Source organism: Rhinichthys klamathensis, unplaced genomic scaffold (assembly GCF_029890125.1).
Source record: "Rhinichthys klamathensis goyatoka isolate OS25496 unplaced genomic scaffold, OSU_Roscu_1.1 h1tg000059l_1, whole genome shotgun sequence".
In the NCBI taxonomy this organism is placed as follows: domain Eukaryota; kingdom Metazoa; phylum Chordata; class Actinopteri; order Cypriniformes; family Leuciscidae; genus Rhinichthys; species Rhinichthys klamathensis.
In genome coordinates this window covers 930,074-949,480 of record NW_026606604.1, presented here as the reverse complement: position 1 = coordinate 949,480, position 19,407 = coordinate 930,074, and the positions used below count along the sequence as shown (strand labels likewise).

The following is a 19,407-nucleotide window of genomic DNA, read 5'->3' as shown; positions in this document are numbered from 1 at the left end:
TTTTTGCGCACAATATTTCAGTTTTATTAAGCGTGCGATCAGATGAAGAAAGAAAACCAGTTTTCCCCCCATTCACGATGACTTTACAAGAACAACCACAACAGAAATTAAAGGAATATATAAATATTGTACTGTAAAAAACAAAAAAACAAGTATATAATAATAATAATAGTAGCAGAGATGGGGACTCGAGTTTGAGACTCGGACTCGAGTGCGACTTAAGTCCCACACACAGTGACTTCAGACTCGACTTGAGACTCGTCCTCGAAAGACTTCAGACTCGACTCGGACTCGAGCTGCGGGACTCGTGAACAATGTTTATTTTTAGGAAACGTCTGATGAGCTCGCTGTTATCCCCCTCCCTCCGTTACCTATAACCTGCCTACGTAACCACGTACTACGTCCTATTGCTGGCAGCGCGCGCGCGACCATGAGAGGATAACAAACAAAAAGTTCGACTGCACCGGCCGCTGCTGTGCCATTCATCGTTAGCTTTAGGTTCAAAAACTTCAAACAAGACGCGCTCAAAAGAAGCGCTCAATGCAAATGATGCAGTATCACGATAAAAGATTCTGGCTCAACTACATCTAATTTTATCAGGCGTCTGAAAACGCACCCTGATAGGTGAGTAAACATGTTTAGCTCAGCATTGACCATCTACCGTTAGCTTGCTTATTGCTTTAGCTACCTAACGTTACGGGAGGTTAACTCCGATTGTCTTCCTTATGAAATATGAATGAGCGATTGTTTAATTGCCAAACTTGTGGTGGTCGATTAACGTAACGTTAATCATTTACGTGCCGCTGGCTGCCCGTTGTCTACAAACAGGTTACAGGATTATTGTTGTTTATGTAACGTTACAGTTTCATTTAGTTTTAACGTTACACTGGTTTGAGAGTCTGGGATGTGTTGACTTACAGTATAACGTTAAGCTATGATTAGTTGCATAGGCAGTGCAGCCAGAAGAAGCCAGAAATGTTTTGTGGCCCATACCTAGTGAGTGTGTTAAGAGAAGAGAAGGTTAACCAGTCTGATCTCACCCTTTGGATTTTTTTATTTCTAAACATTTTGTTCTTAACAAGTTACATGCCATAAGTTGGTCAGTTGCTTCACATATACACTAAAGATTTTGAGCATTTGAATGTTTTGCAAGTGCACTGTAGTGTTAATTTCATTTGGACACAATAGTTTATTTGCATTTAGCTACACTGATGTTTTGCACTAAATAGGAGTGTGTCAATTTTAGTGTTGTGAGTTATATCATTTTCTATATTTGGTCTTATGTCTTGGTATGTTCAAGCTACAAGGCAAAATAAAGAAATTAACTAAAAGTAAAGCATTCTTGGTGTTTTTGTCATGTTGCAATAGCCTGTTTACACTGATTATATACTAAAATCAAAGCTGATACTGTATGCTAATAGATAAAGGAGTCATAATAACATATGGTACCACTTTATTTTGATAGTCCACTTTATACATTCGACTAACTATAAGTAACTTTGCAGCTGTATGTCAACTAACTCTCATTAGAGTATTAGTAGGCTTAATATCTGCTAATTATGTATTATAATATATTATTTTGTTGGTTCCCCAACAGATATTCTACTGACTATAAGTAACTTGGCAACTACAAGTCAACTTGTTCTCCAAACCCAAACCCACATCATAACCTGACAGTCTACTAATACTCTAATGAGAGTTAGTTGACATGTAGTTGAAAATGTACATAGTAGAATGTCTAAAGTGGACTATCGAAATAAAGTGTAACCTAACATATTACATGCTTCGAATTCCTTATATAAAGTTATGCAGTGTTCTAAGCAACCTGGATGGGTTGCTGTACGTGATGCAACACTTATAACCACAAGAGACTTGAGACTTGACTTGGACTCTAGCTCAAAGACTTGAGACTTGACTTGGACTCTAGCTCAGAGACTTGAGACTTGACTTGGACTCTAGCTCAGAGACTTGAGACTTGACTTGGACTCTAGCTCAGAGACTTGTGAGCATCTCTGAATAGTAGTATATAAAAATAATCAAAAAACACATAATAATTGTTGTGTATTATTAGCCAAGCTACTCTGATGACACGGGAAACAGCGGATCATACGCTGTTCACGTGTAAATGAACAATGCTGCACTTCATTATGAAACACACAGTGAGTCTGTTTATATAAATAAATCACAGCCTTCATGATTTGATAATCTCACTAATCCATATCCCTTATTGCTAGAGAATTCTTAAAAAGTTATTGCTAGATGGTGCCTAGCTCTTGCAATGTTGTAGGAAGCTATACATGAGTGAAATAAATGCTTTTTAAAATATATTTGAAAATGCAGCAACTTTTACGCAATTCACCTGGGTTACACTTCTCAGGTAGGACAGATCACATCACAAATCAACAGCAGTCTATCAACACTGGTCCCTATCAATACTTGAGCAGTTGCTGAGCATTTTAAAGACAACTATACTTTGTCCACCATCATCCAAGGACTCTTGAAAACAGTACTACTGCAAATGGTACTATTTTTGCGCTGTGCATCGCCATTGCAAAAAAAAATAAAAAATCCAACGGGTGCAGATTTTCAGACATATGAAATATCTCTGAGTCTGACTGAGAGCACTTGCAGCAAAAAGTGTAACACTGAATAATTTAGAACGCTCACAAAATCAAGCTAAATGTGCTTGCTACCGCTGTGACACTTGCTTTCAGTGCACTGCATGTTTTGCAAATGATTTCTGTTGCAGGGTGTTTTCCCATCCACCTCCAAAACACATTCCCCAAGCCTCTCAAATTGCTTTAAACGTGGCCTATGTGGACAAAAAGTGCTGTGAGGAGGAAGCAATAAGATGGCATGCAGTAAGTGTTGCATTTCCATGTCATACACACACAAAAAAAAAAAACATTTTAGACAAATAGTGTAACTCCATGACAGTGACAGTACAGGTTATCTCAGGTAACAGAACAGAACAGCTCATTAGGTTCTGCGGTCAAGCGGCATACCCATATTCTGGATACCCAGAATGACCAATTAGTGAATGTTATGATGATCTGGGAGATCATTTGGATTGATTTTAAAATGAGTAGGTTAGTTTCTTAAGACTGTGCTTATGAGCTTGATTAGCATAAAATCCTAATAGAATCCTAACAATAAATCAGGAAGATCTATAGCATGTCAGAGTCAGAAGTGTCCTGTGTGATGTGTTGCTTAGGGAGAACGGATATCTTTACCTTGTTATGTACAGTATGAGCATGAAAATGACAGATACTATACATGCTGCAGTGTGTTTCCATGTGTAAATTACACTTTGTTTATGTTTCATGTGCTGCAGAGTAACCTCTGGACTCATTATGTAAAATATCACTGCTTGGAAACCAAAAGCCTACATTTTTTAAACGTAGCTGGCACTTGAAAGATGTTAAATGAATAATTTACACAAAAAAAATACACAACATTTACTACAGCGCTCAAGTCTCATATGCACTTGCGAACATCAAAACTTGACACCAAGTGCATTTACATGTACCGGTACAACCAAATTCTCATTATAAAAACACAACAATGCATAAAACATGAAATTGAATAATGGTTTGTCTGCAACAAATTCAATAAAAGGAATTTAGGGACTTTAGAGAAGCTTCTATTTTGGTCATTAAACCTGTATAGCCTGACATATAAAGTAATAGTCAGAAATATGAATATAATTAGGGCTGTCAAATGATTAATCACATCCAAAATAAAAGTTTTTTTTTTACATAATATATGTGGGTGCATTGTGTATAATTATTTTATATATATAAATACACACACATGCTTGTATATATTTAAGAAATATTTTCATGTATATACTGTATATAGATTTATATATAATTTATATTATATATAAATATAAATATTTTATATATAAATTATATTTTTTTCTTAAATATACATGCATGTGTGTGTATTTATATATATACAAAATAATTATACACAGTGCACCCATATATTATGTAAAAAAACTTTTAAAACTTTTTGGATGTGATTAATCGTGATTAATCATTTGACAGCCCTAAATATAATATGAGCAAAACATACAATGCAATGCAATACAATGGTGATTGAGAGTTGTATAAATAAATAGTTCTTCAAAAGCCTGATGTATTGGATACTCACATTTTGACATGAATTTTTTTTTTCCAAAAAAAGTCCAGTCCAGTAAGCTCATCTTGAAATATTGCAAACAATATAAAATTTATTCTTATGTTTACTTTATAAAAATCAGTAAGGATTTCACAGCAAAAGGACATGTGTACCACAACCTGAATAAGAATGAATGATACTACAAGCCCTTTTACTTGCTAAAAAAAGTAATAACAAATAAGTAATAAAAAAAATATAAACTATTAATCAGATGACAGAAGGTATGGAGGAGTAGATTGTGTACAACAGATTTTTCTGAAGAGTTTTGATCCCATTTCATTTAGAGGCCTTAGAAATATGCGTATCAAGTATAATACAGTAGCCTTTATTGGGTTAGGAATTATTTGCATAATACTGCTTATTTACATGCACTTTTGTGATGGTTTAATTTAGGATTTTTCCCTCAAATAAAGCTCTTTTTGGTTCTTTTTAGATCTTGACCGTGTCTGTCTAAATTACTTTTATTTTAAGAAAAAGAGCAGAAAGGCTTGGAATGATATAAGGGTGAATAAATGAATAAATAATAAAAAATTTGGTTGTACTCCTTTAACGTAAAATAACAAAATGTAGAAACAATTACAAACTCACTGATGCGAAAAACATCTAAATAAGTCAGTGGGAAATGGGCTAAGGCACACATCTACAGTTTTAAATGGGGTTATACATATTTACTATCTTCCTTCGTCCCACTTCTCCAAAACTGTCCGACAGCCTCCACTCAGGCAGAAATAGAACCGCTGTCAGTAACAGAGCATCATATTAAATTATTAAAGACTCTGATATGAGTTGCTCCCTCAGCAATATGTATCACTCAGAGCTCATGCTGATGGCCTCCATAATGGCACTATCTAAAGATAGAAGTCATCATTGTTCACTAATGCACAGGCAGTCTCCTCTATTTCTGATCTCTGAAACAGCATTGCTGATCTCAGATTAACAGCCAACCAAATCACATAAAACTGATGTAATGACGCTAGCTTTTCCGATTGCAGCGGGACTCACATGATTTAGACTCGGGAGAGGGTGGGGAAATGTTGGACACAGCCAGGTCACTCTTTGATTTCTTGGGCTTCTTGGGATGGATCTGCCAGGGCTTTTCATTACCCCTGGAGTCCCGCCGTGCACCTTTGTATTCTATGGAGAGAGAAGAAGAAAACTGGTAGAGATCTGCATTTTCTCTATGTGAAAAACAGCTTGAAGGATGCTGAACGATATACACCTGAGGAGCTCTCAGCCCACAGTGCAGCAGATCCCGACAGGGTCCTCTGAATCCTGCCGGGGCTCTCCTGTTTGGTTTGCAGATGGCCAATGAGGAAAGGGATGGGGTGATCTGGTGTCTCAGTTATCAGCTTGGTCATCATCTCCTATCAGAGCCAAACAAAGAGTGATTAGAGTATAGACGTACAGCGTGTGAACAAATGCCAGAGAACTTGTGCTAAAGTAGCACATTGTCAAGCCAGCTTGCATCGTGCCCAAACTGAATCAGCAGCGTTGGCCAACTTTCAGCATCGGGAAAACTAATTACGTAATTGGTCTGGGAAATATTTGCACACTGATATTGAGCATTAAATGAGCTAAAACATGCAAGAGGATATTGCTGGAGGCTAACTGGCAATATGGAAGATCTCTTCATTGTGCAACACTAAAAATGAGATTATGTGCAGGAAAAGAAAATAGCTCATAGGCATCATCAAAATTACATTTAAAATGCATCAAGCCTTATTCAGACATGATAAGTCCGAAATCGCATACGGTCTACTATATTTGAATTTGAACATACTTTGGGACCGTTAAAAAAGAACGCTCTATATAGTATTTCAACGCATTCTCATCCCAAGTCGTCATACACTGACGCTTTTGACATTTCGTCTAAATCCAACGCACATGTCACCCTTTAGCGTCAATATAGATATGGGTAGGTTTAGGTCTGGGGTAGGGTTAGACCACTAGGAGGCGCCTTCTGGCCCATATATATCTGCGTCTCATATTGACGCTAAAGGGTGCCATGTGCATTGGATTTAGACGAAATGTCAAAAGCGTCAGTTTATGACGCCTTGGGGTGAGAACGGGCTCAGTATTTATATGGATAGTAGGAATAAAATTCGGACGTACTACATCCGCCATGTTGTTACTGTCACATGACCTATCAGCGTCAGTTGCGAGTCTGCGACGCTTCACTCTCCTTCGCAATTCCTCTCCCATGGCCTCATGGGATGTCCATAGGGTGCACACTTCAGAATCTCGATGGAAGTAGTAGGTCATCCAGTGTACTTTTCGCCTACTGTTTACTATATGTATTCGGGCATACTACTCTGCTGGCGTACTGTTTTTCGCATACTATATAGTAGGGAAGTATTTGATTTTGGACACAGAGCAAGAGTTTTCAAACTAGGGTCCAGGTCCCCAGATGGGCTGCAAAATTAGATTTCAGAATTTAAAACATAAAAAAAAAAAAGTTTAATTATGCAATTTATGTTTGCAGATTTTGACATCATTGCGGTTTCATTCTTTCAGTTTGGAAGTCATGAGAGTATAGCCCTATTATATAACTCTATAAAATGTAAACAAATGTTTTATTCTAATGACAGCACTTTTATAAAACTGTATAAAAATGTAAAAAAAAAATAATAATACACTGTTAAATTAAAGGAAGGTAAATATTTTCTAGATAATCAAATAAAAAATATCAAACAATGTATTAAAAAATAGAAAATAATATAATCCAAAAATACTTAAGTATTACATTAAAGTATATTAAATTATTTTAATATCATTTAATATTTAAATACTTTAATACTCTAATTTAAATACTTTAACTTATAATAATTCAATACTCTTTAATACTTATATTTATATATATTTTAAAATTGAAATGAAAACATGTGGTCTATATAATATCACACTTAACAATATTCTCACACAGTTTAAAGGGTCTGCTTTATATATTTTAAAAAGGGGGTCCCTTGTAGGGAGCATCATATTTGGGGGTTTCCCCATCAAAATGTTTGAACAAATAATATACCACAACACACACACACACACACACACACGTTGATTCAGACAAGATTAAAACCACAAAAACACAAATTTAACCTCCTCTGGAAAAACTAGTTTAGTCCAATTATGACGTTTAGTTATAAAAAACTAATGAAAGCATTTCATAAACAAGTCTATATAAAATAGTGCATGTGAAAACAACTTTTACCAGTCTGAGCTTTAAGTGTAGGCCCACAAAACAAAGCGTCAGTTCTGTGTTACAAGCCAGACAATCACAAATCAACAAGAAGGTAGATATAAATGCAGTAATTACGACACATAAGCCTTGTTGGGTAATTAAACTAACTTAGCAACAGGGGGTACATAAAAGAGAGATGTAATTTGTGGGTTAAGCAGGAAGTAAATTGAGCAGGGCTGTGTTAACTACCCCAGGCTCCCTGATGAGTAATTGCCCTTGTGGTAAACAGGAGAGCATGGTGTGGATTAGCACACACACTCATTTCAAAAATGTAAACCATCTGATGCTATCTGAGAGGGGTTTTCCCTGCTTACTTCACTGACCACTTTAATACGGACATCAACATGGTGACGATATGGTTGGAAGTCACAGCCAGTAAGAAAGGGACTCACTTTCAGTAAATAAGATACAGTATGATAGAGAGGCTGCATAGACTTACTCAAATTAAGGTCAAAATCCCTGCTCTGAAATAAGCTTCTCAATGGATTTTTTTGGATCATCAGGATGGAGAAACACATGATCTCTGGATCATACTGACAGACTAGGGAAATTGGCATGAAGGGAGACAATCTGAGCCTCTCTAATAGACAAACTGGCTGCAAGCCAAGTTCAGTGCCAGCTTTAAAATACCACATTCCAAAACACACTTCCTTCAGCCATTGTCAGTCTATGTCAAAGAATGTATGAAATAACATCCAGTGCCAACATACTATGGCAATACTATAGTGTAAGTACATTTTCATGCATACAACATCCAGGTGATCTACTACATCTGCCAAAAATGTGCAGGATACAGCAAAGACCATTGTGTAGAACACTGCATCCCATAATGCAATGTGCTCAGCTTGCACCTTCCATTTCCAGTATAATGAATAAACTGAAAGATTTCTAACTACACAATTCCTAACTAAATTGTATAAGGACTATTTGTTTACAACGTAAAACTGCAGCTAAATGTTGAAGTAACATCCAGATGGTTTTTATTAAACATATTACCCTTGCTCTTGCTGACACAAATTCTTTAGATATCTCCTGTTCTGTGTTAGCATCCTTGAAGCGTCTTCCTTCATCTGATTTCATGAAGATCTCAGCTGAACTATCATGAGTCATGATGAAAGCTGATACTGTCTGTTTACCACAGGCGGTCTCAGTCACTGGCATAAACTCTTCAGAAAGAAAAAGCAACAATTCCTTGTTAAAGACCCCCTGTGGTGAAAATCAAGTTTTTAATGTTGTTTATATGTCTATGTGGTGTTTTTAATATGCTTTAAGACAAACCGTGTACAAATTCATAAGTCTACACCATTGCTGAGTATTTTCTCTTTAAAACTGCAGTGAAACAAAGACAGTCTCAAAAACGTGGTTCCTTGCGTCACAAACTACCTTGTAACCAATCACGTCAACGAGCCGGCGGGCTTTAGCATATCATTAACTGCTGCAAAGCAGGGGGAGTTTTAAGAGAAGCCGGGCTATTAGCTGTTTGATAACATAGCCAAGCAAAAGGCTAATCATATTAATGACTGTTATGTGTCTGACGTTGTAAAGAGCGATACATAAAAATGCATTACCATTCTCATACATCCGACTTGTAGAGAAGCCTGTATAACTCACTCTTCCTCTCCTTCTGAATCAATTTCTGGTTCAAACATATGGCTGAATTAAACTAGTATTTCCACTTGTCATTGCACAGCGTTTACCGTACTACAGTAAAGTTGAGCGAGTGAATCTCTGAGCTGGTGTGAGTGAGTGGAGGTGGAGCTAATTTGCATATTCATGGCATATTCCGCGTCTACTAAATTAATCAAAGGTGTAGGGTTACATTCAAGCTATTTTAAGGCATGAAGGATTTTTTTTTTCACAGGAAAAAATATTTTAATATGTCATTTTGGTGATCAAAGATGAGTTTTAAGGGATACAATTATTAACTACAGGGCGATTTAAGAGATTAAAATTAATTATTTACACTTAGGGTTGGACACTTTTTATGGGAATTAACAGGAATATATTGGAAATAATGGGAATTGATAGGAATAAACTGGAAATTTTCCAAATTGCAAGTTAGCCTATAACAAGGAACTTTATAATTATTAAAAAAAAAACATCTTGCAAATGCAAATTTAGTTGAATTTCTACCCTGCAGTAATTTAATCCTCAACCACATGCACACAGGGCACAGTTACTGCAGGGCCACACCTCCTGCATGCACTGTGCATTCCTCCATCACATGCACAGATAAGTTCTAGAATCATGGGGCCTCATTTATAAAACGTGCATATACACAGTTTTAACATATTTATAAAAAAGGACTTTGATGCGGAAAAAATACTTAGCGCCATGTCAGGTTCTAAGAAGACGTACGCACTTTTCCTTACAGCAGAGAGTCGGAGTACTGCAGGTTTTTGGAAATCTAAGCAATTCTTGCTGCTCGCCATTCTCAGGTAAATGATTTTGATGTTGACTGGTGCTCTTTTATATGTTAATGACACTAATTAGGGGGCATTTACAAGGAGATCTGAAACCATTCAGCTGCGCACAGTTTCAAGATAATTTGCGATTTACACATTTCAAATAAGGAAGATCACACGTTCTCTGAATCACACGTACGCACATTGGAGAAATTATAGTAATTCAAATGTAGGACAACATCTATGCAACATTTTATAAATGAGGCCCCCGGTCACTCAGGAATCAGAGGATTATATAAACTATTTACAGTGTATAGTCTACTGACTCACTAGACACAATATGGATGCAATAAGGTATTTATACTGTATGTTGCCACTGTTGACCATGTTGAGTTTCTAACCAGAGCTCAGCATTGCCAGAGGCTGCACTCTCATTCCTCTGATTCCATCATTTATGCCTTACATCACAGCAGGGTGACGCTGACTGAAGACTGGGACAGAGTTCTGGAAGGGTTCCAGCCCTTGAGACAAGGAGGAGGAAAGAAAAAAAGTAGTACAGCCGCAGAGAGCAACACATGGACAGACATGTACATTATGTGTATAATTAAGAATTAGCCTAGTTAAAGACGACATGAAACGGAAGTTGCGATAGTGTTTTCTTCCCTATTGTGATGTATATCTGAATAAAACGGGGGTGAAAATGTAGGGCAGGACTTGATTTTGTCCATTGGGAATTTACTGATTTTTTGGATGGTTGTGGTTTGCTATTGGTTGATCTCATGTGAGTGACAGGTTGACCCGCCCTCGCTCTAGTAAACACTTCATCAGAGTAGACAAGAGATGTTGCTGAAAAAGCAAGGGGAACTTATTTTGATAAAAGATTACAGGGCCCATGCATTTAAAAAAAATAATGTGCACAGATAACTCTGCAATATTCCATATAAAAAAAAAGATTTGTCCATTTTGATTTAATGGTGAAATCAACTACAGAGCTACAACAGTGCCCTTTACGAGCAGTCTATGATTATTCATTCTTTATTGCTTTGATTTTCTTTATACATAAGCTGGGATGTCAGCAGTACTTAAAGGGATAGTTCACCCAAAAATGAAATTCTGTCAACATTTACTTCAAGTTGTTCCAAACCTGTATGAATTTTGAAGAATATGGGTAACCAAAAAGTTGATTGGCCCCATTCATTGACTTCCATAGTATGGGAAAAAGAAATACTATGGAAGTCAATGAAGCCCATCAACTGTTTGGTTACCAAAATTCTTAAAAATATCTTCTTTTGTGTTCATCAGAAGAAAGAAATTCTTACAGGTTTTGAACAACTTGAGGGTGAGTAAATGATGACAGATTTTTTATTTTTGGGTGAACTATCCCTTTAAACCACCTAACTGTTATTTTACCCAGAGAGTTGCTGAATAAAATCTAAATTCATAATGCACAAGGCGGCACGACGAGAGATTTGACTTTTTTTTACGGTGTTTGGCGAAGGTCAATATCTATGAGAAGCATTGTGGGGAAAAAATGCACAGTCACAGACATTCCTATCCGGATTGCATTGGATTTCTTAATAAGGGAACCCTACATGTTCCATTCAGCATAATTTGATCATGGGATTAGTTTAATATTGTATTTATTCCATTTCAGCCTGTCAGGTGAGCTTGTCTTGTACGCAAGGCGTTTGAGAGGAGCTCACGCTGCGCAGACACCTCAGATGTCTACAGGTCACTGCAACATTAATTAGTGCCTAGACCGCCAAGAAACCTCTATAAATAAAGGCAAGAGAGGGAATTCTCCATCTCTTTTCCATTATCCAACCCTGCTGTAAGTGTGTGTGTGTGTTTCATCAGGGTACAGATCTGTGTATGTGTGCGCAGCCCCTCTGCTGTAATTAGCAATGTCTTAACAAGACCTCCAACACATTTTTGCCTCATTTAAAGGTTAAATATTAAATGACAGAAAATAGTTCGCTGTCACACATGCCTCAACGATGCCCTGTTAAGTTGGGCTCTCAGACACGTCAACTCTTTGGCTGAAACTTATGACACACCTCCATTATTCATGGTGAATAGTTCTTGAGGTTTCAATGGCCTGTGGTGGGTGTCATTTTCAATTACAAGCAGGAAGTGCGATGAATCTCCAGCCAATTGATTTTATTGATATTCTGTGTGCTGATGTAGCATTCAATTTGTTACTTGTGGGACAGTGAGGAGCTCCATAATGATCTAGCACAGGGAATTGCCATGGTCTACATGTAAAATGCAAACTTATTTGTTATTCACTATTTCATTGCAGTTTTTTTTTCTCATGTGGGCTATAATTCAGCAATATCAAAAGCATGATTTTATGATGTTGCTTTTATACAACACCCTAGTAAATAAGAAGTTAACATTAAATAACTTAGACCTACATTTGCATCTCACACAGTTATTGCGTTTAGTTCCCGAATGAATAAGTGTTATTGAACAAAACAGTTGAGTGAATCATTCAGTGACTCATTCATAAAAACACACTGCATCCCTGTTTGCCTACTTATATTATACCTTAAAAGTATTTGAGCCCTAAAAGTACCTTTTCTCTGAGAGGAAAAAGTAGATACATTTGAGTGTATAGCAGAAGAGTAGGCAAGATTCAGGACATACTATCACATCATAAAATAGAGCTCTATGGATTTTCACAATCTTTTTAAAAATTATCTTGCATGCAGCTTTTAACAAAATGTACACTTTCCTTATGAATCCAGTTTGGTGATGCTAGTGGCAAAGAAATTACACACTGCAGCTTTAAGACACAAGTACAGCAACCTAGAAACTGGACGAGCAGAAATTACCAAATAACCTTTAACCCCCAGTCCCTTCACACCTGGAGTTCAGTGAACATCAGCTGACCCTATTTCAGCAAGGTCTAGGCTGTGATCCTTACAGAGCCCTGGAGAAACTGAGCCACACAAATTGCTCTATACACTAAATGACTTTTCTAGAACTGAGCAATGCACTCTGGGTAAGTGTACCCTTGACTCTATAGATGAAATGCATTGGGATGGTCTTATGGCAAAAGCAAAATAGATTTCTTATAAATCTTGCATTTTCATCCCATGTGATGTAACAGAATGGTCAGACCCTATCAAGAACCATCCATGCCATGATCTCAGTCAATAAATGTCATAACTTCCCCCTACATGAAAGAAAGGAATCTTCTAAAAATAAAACTAAGGGTCCTGCCTGAGTTTTTATGTGGCTCAGTAAGTGCTAATACTGTCTGTGACAGCCACAAATCAAACTTCCAGCCATGACAATAATTCTCCAGTACACATAAACACATACTGGCCGAATGAAAAAATATATTAACTGTATATATTCCGCATACAGAAATGACTACTGTGTTTATGCCGGTGGCTTTATTGCCTGAATGCATTAGTGTGTAACTGTATGCTAATCAAACCTCCATTTGCTCAACCTACAGTGTATTTTGTGGGTGAACACACAATTCTCACAACAGAGATCAATTATGCTGCTGCTTTACAAACATTTTACTCTCTTTATTGCACTGCCTCAAACCATTACACTGTGATACGGCCACTTTGATTGGCTATTGATAGCCTGTTTTCCTGTTCCTGCCCTAAACTTGTTCTCGTCACAGCTGAGTGGAGCAGATAATCGCTGAAGTTGCCTATGAGTCTATGAAATCCTTACGTTTAGATGTGTCCTTAAGTTTAGTCTAAGATGTGTTGTTACCTGAAAATACTCCTCAATATTTATCTTTTCTTACCAAACTATATAAACGGAAATGAGAATCTAAAAAAAAAAAAAAAGGTTTGTCTAGGAAAGTCTCAAGAATATGTAAATCAGAATATCTCTTCACTAATGAATGCAAAAAAAATGCACTCAGGCAAAACAGTTAACGCTAATCAACACATCTCGATCGTCAGCCCCCACACAATATGTCACTCTACTGGAAAATTAAAATAAGCATAGCCCTAATTTAGTGCAGGTGGATTTAATTATATTAATTTAAAGTCATATAAGCATGCTGCAAGTGTTGCCTGCACTATAACATTTATTCCATGCTTTTTTTTTCTTAGCATAATAACTTCCTCATTAATTCTGCCCGCTCGCCAGTTAACTATGTCAACTCACATTCTATAGACTTAAGAGAAAGTATAAAGTCGTAAAAACTTTAAAGCTACAATATGTATTATTTTTTTTCGCCGCTAGGTGCCGCTAACCTTATACAATAACAAAGGCGTAGATAGATGACGCAGTGAATAAGCGGAATCATGGAACTTGTCTTCATGCCGATGGATCTAATAATGTTTATGGGAAATAATGTTTATGGATGAGTAGTTAATACATTCATGTGTTTTAACATGACTGTGGTATGAAGCAGGGCGCGATTGCTAATGAGAGACAGATATCAGCGCCACACGTGAGTCCCGCGGATATATAGGAATGAGGACATTTCATTCTACAAAACTACCCGCAAGTGCTCAATTAATGCTTAAACTGGTCAGTTTATGTAACAAATTAAAATTGTGAGGTAACGCAGCACTGTTTCACTTGGTCTACACTATCATACTAAACTGCATTTGAGTGTGTTGAAAGTTATAATGTTATATGTGTTAGTTTGTTGGCTGTATGAGACTAGCAGTAAGCTAGATCAACATTAGAATAACATACTGATCAAATTCTAACATTTCATCATGTTGAGCTATATAACATTGTTTCGTTTTATGTACATTTGCTCACCTGTCTAATAAAGAACATGCAAGAGCGGCGTCTCTGTCAAGTCGTGAAGCTCTGTCAAGTCAAAGTTTGTCGTGCACGCGAAGCTCTCGGCATCTCGGAAACGCCACACAGATATTGATCCTCGTTTTATTTCTCCTTTTGTCCCAAAGTCTGCTTGCCATGGTTCAAAATGTTTGAATGAAACAACAGCGTGCCGCTAGACGTTACGCAGTTGTCCACGTCATGTCGCCATGCAGTACAAGCAGAAACCAGGGATAACGCGGATATTACGTCATTGATAGGTGACAAGTGACAAGGGACGGGCACTATTTAAAATTGTGAATTTCTCTGAATTTACAAATGAATTGAATTACAATTGAAAGAAATATATAACAATGTGCGAGTGGTTTTTGGATATTTTGATACAAAATTCTTACATATTGTACCTACCGTACATATTGTACCATCGATGAGTCAGTATAAAAAGAGAAAAAAGTACTTTTATATTCATAAATATTTAAGTGGTCAAATTCTGTGGCAAACAAATGTATTTTATGTTAAAAAAAACTGACCTATAAAATATTACAGTTCTATGTTGCTGTGCCTTGGTGAGCAGCAGCTACAGCTGTCATGTTACTCCCCAGTCCCATGCATATTGCATTCATAGTGACCTCAATTTAGGTTTACTTGTCAACTTCGTTTTTTTTCAAGAACCGGTAAAGTAGCTAACAAGGGTCATTTATCATTTTTTCTTACAGTATGTCTGTATTGTTCTACCGAAGCATTCGCAGTGACTCAGTGAGCACAGTTACAGCGTAAAGTGGAAACACACCGGGCAAACACACCTGGAAAGATACTGATAGTAGTTATGATGTGCAAACAAACTGAGACTCTATATCAGCTGTTTGCAGTGACATTATAAAATAACAGAGGCATACCCTGATAGAGAAAACATTCATCCCTGTTTAATACGATAATATTTGTGTCACATGTTATGAATGGATATGAAAGTTCGGTGCAAATTAAAATTTACATAACAGCATTTGTGTATAACACTAATGAACATATAAGCAGGACTGGGATATATGAGTCTCACTTTTTACTCAGTAAGTATTTTATACATGGAAAGAATGAGTGAACATTTTAACCATTGATGGCCGAGAAAAAAAAAAGTTCAGTTCACAGAATAGACAATGACTAATAGTGGGGCAAGATGTTGCACTATTTGGGGTAAGTTGTCACAGTGGAACAGCCTATTAGCCTATTTTATAAAAATAAAATAAAATAATTCATGCCTATGGCTCAGGCTCACTGTGTCCCGACAAGCAGTTTGGAGAATTGATGGATAGGTGAAAAAATAAATAAATAATAATAATCCCTGCCTATGGCTCAGGCTCACAGTGTCCCTACATAGGACAAGCAGTTTGGAGAATTGATGGATAGGTGAAAAATAAATAAAATTAAGGTAAAGGTAAGGTAACCATATTTGGTCCAAATAAAATATTGAATTGTAATAATTAATGTTAAAAACATGTGGCTCCAGGTTGACATTTATGAAAAAAATACCCTTGTCCTGAGAACCTTTTAGTTTAAAAACTACCTTCAAAAAATGTATAGGCCTATTGAACTTTTAGTTTCACAAAAAAATATTTAATTTAAGGCTACATTTAAACCAACATATTTGAAACGAACATGCTGGAGAAAATACACATGTTGATAGTACTTTTGACTCAAAAGCTCCTAGTTACTCGGATACAACCCTTGTGACAACTATCTCCGTTCTAGTCTACTTTCAATTATATTCATTAAAAACATGAACATGTGTAAACTGTCTGTAATTAAGTGTTACCATATTTTGCAGGACTTGTCAGACTAATGAGGCCATTTCAAGAGACTGCAAATTGCAAATTCGCCTAAACAATTCTCACAAATAAAAAATACTTCAAAAACTAACAAACACAATTCAAAAGCGACAAAGAGGAAGGCGGCGCGAGACACTCGCGCAACCCACTCACAGCGCTCGCCCCCGGGGGAAACGCGTTCATGTGGCAGATATCTGCGCGGCGCCGCTGTCCATGGTACTAGGGCACACTCGCGCTGCTTTTAGCTTTATTGCTGTTTAATATTCAACCCATGCACACAGTCCCCGCTACAAGACAGTTGATACATCAGCAGTTTGACTCGTATAGACTGTTCCTCTCACTACAGATGCCTCATGGAGGTATAGCAGTGGTGGATGACAACGCTGTTTTGGTTCATTATGGTGTGGAGCATTTTTCTCAAGGTGACTGGTGTGTCCAGTTTCTATTGTTTCAGACATAGTGGGCAGCTACAGTCTAATGGACACAATTCATATAGTCTAATACTATTTTAAAGGCAATCTGTTCAATTAATTATAGGTTTTTACTTAGTCCCCCACATCATCCAACTGATTATCCAATGTTGCTGACAGTGCAAAAGTAGAGGAGACCGGGGAATGTAACATTGTATTTAAACGTCTGAAACTCAGTTGATTTTTGTGCTATGCATTTCAAACTTTAATATTATGTTCCCATATGTGTCTGCTATAAATTTAGAAATCTACAAATTATTCCTAAACTCTTTATATTAATGGCAAATACAAAGATTGCTGCTGTTACATATACCTCGTATAGCTATACCATATAAGTTGTAACACTAATAACAACATGTATTTTAAATTTGGTGCATTAAATAATTGTAGTATTAAAATGTATATTAAAAAAACTATTAATATGAAAAACATTTTGTTTTAATATAAGCCTACTGTCCCATTTTATGCAATCTTTGTGGGTCCACAATACAGTAGTACATTAGAAAGTGTTACAACCCTCTCATTATATTTCTATTCTTTTAACATGTTACCTCAAAATTGGTTTTGGTCCAGTAAATCCTAAACTTCTTACAACTTCCCGAGTCTTAAAACTTCTATTGTCACTTCATAAGGGTCTTGGGTAACACTTTATTTTACAGTGTCCTTGTTACATTTACATGTAGTTACTGTAGCAATAACTATAAATTATACAGAATTACATGCGACTAACCCTAAACCAAACCCTTATTATAAGTACATGTAGTGGACTAATTCATTCCAATTTAAACGTTGGCATTACAATTCACCCCGTGTTACATCATTCCCATGTCTCCTGTACAGTATGGCCATATATTTACAGTGCAGTATTCATTTAGATGAGCAGAAATGCACTAACTATACATTACAAAACAAATGCAAGGAAATATCTTAAGAAGGAGCTGGGTTCCCAAATACAGTAGCCTATATTCAAAAACGAAAATCTTGATAGAAGAAACAATGGCACCAGATTGGCTTACTGCTAGAAATCGTCCAGTCAGCAGAAACATCTTCTAACACATTACTTCAGATGATTTCTACAGGGTAGGCTCTAATGAGAGCCCAATTAAGTCCAAAATCTCTAGTTTCCAGCAGTTCCATTGATTAAATGGAGGTAAGTTGAATGCAGGAGGCTTTGCACAAACATCCCGCTTACACTTCCCAATTCAAACGACCTAAAATGAAATAAGATGTTCTTAAAACGCCCTGTGCCATCATCATTCACTTACAATTCAACTCTAATTCACATCTAAATCTGCGTTCGAGCAGACAAGAAGCTCCTGCTTCATTCATTTCCAATGCAGCAAAATCACGAGGTGTCTTTCCAAGCATCTTTTGTGGAAAAAAAGTTGTAGCGCATACCTCAAACAAGGGTCCGATTTTATTCTTCTCCAGGTATGACTGAATTCTTGATTGCTGAACAGACGCCATGAGAATGCGTTGCATTAAACAGCAAATGGTTTAGATATGGTTAAATATAGCCAAGCATCTTCAAACGTGTGGGTTTGCGGACGGATCTCTAGCGGGAAGTGAGCGGACATCCAGCGCTGCTGAGAGCTCGTCTGCTGCTCCAGCACATGCTGAAAGTAACAGGGTTTGGTCACTATCTGATGGGACTGTCCCTCCTCCGGTCTCGGCAGAGTAGCAGGCGACGGCTTCTTCTCAAAGCCAATGAAAAAAGATTACACCTCAGGTCGATTTTCATTGGCTGTTCATGTCTGAGAGACCCGCCCTCGTTGTTTACACAGAGTAAGTGTCATTAAACTCATATGACGTTAAAAAATATGAAACTTATATATAATGCAAAGGATTCTTGTGGGCTTATTATAGCACAATCTTGTAGGCTATATGTATCCACACTCATGTATTATATTGCTTACTTCAAGTTTCAGTAGCATATGCGTTAAAATACTTTAACAACAAAACTGCATGCATTTTGCGGAAGTACATAGTTTGTGTTGTCCTGCGGCCCTGCGGGACTGTTAGGATGAGTATCCTTCTGCTCATAAACACTCCCTATAGGCTGCTTAAGAGATATAAGTTTAATGTTGGATGGAAAGGATCTCAAGCTGTTGTAGCTATAGCTACCTTTTAATAGATGCACTTCCTTGAAAATAAATTCCAACACAGCGTTGTAACAACCATAATGAAATGACCTTTCACAATAGATAATGCTTTACAGTGAACTCCGTTGGAGAGCAACATGGCAATTTATCTGTTCAATAAAATACCTTACTCACCTGTTGACTAATAAAAAAACGCAATCTCCACGTCGCTTTTACAACATTTCTAATGTCAGTTCGCGCCTTCTACGAAAATCCAAGAAAATGCTGTGTCGCGTTTTATTACGAGCTCTGTCGCGTTCTCTTTTTTTCCAAGAAGCTGTGTTATTCGCGCGAAAAAACCTCCTGCTAGGTCTAATGGGCCGTTTACAACAAAAACCGGAAACCCTTTTTATGCATTTAACTTTTAAAAATGGGTTT

General features: G+C 36.9%; 1 protein-coding gene across 4 annotated transcripts in view; it reads right to left on the bottom strand.

Moving 5' to 3' along the window:
• Positions 1-18,471, bottom strand: part of cunh8orf34 (chromosome unknown C8orf34 homolog) — a 101,872-nt gene extending 83,401 nt beyond the window's left edge. For 2 of the 4 annotated variants that reach the window (XM_056248834.1, XM_056248836.1), the window contains exons 1-3: positions 18,287-18,471; positions 5,405-5,549; positions 5,188-5,319 (exon numbers count right to left, since the gene is read on the bottom strand). In XM_056248834.1, coding sequence (XP_056104809.1) covers positions 5,188-5,319; positions 5,405-5,549; positions 18,287-18,370 — 361 coding nt within the window. In that variant the 5' untranslated portion in view covers positions 18,371-18,471. The remainder of the gene's footprint in view (positions 1-5,187; positions 5,320-5,404; positions 5,550-18,286) is intronic. The other 2 variants (XM_056248833.1, XM_056248835.1) reach the window with 1 other exon arrangement.
• Between the last annotated feature and the right edge of the window lie 936 nt (positions 18,472-19,407).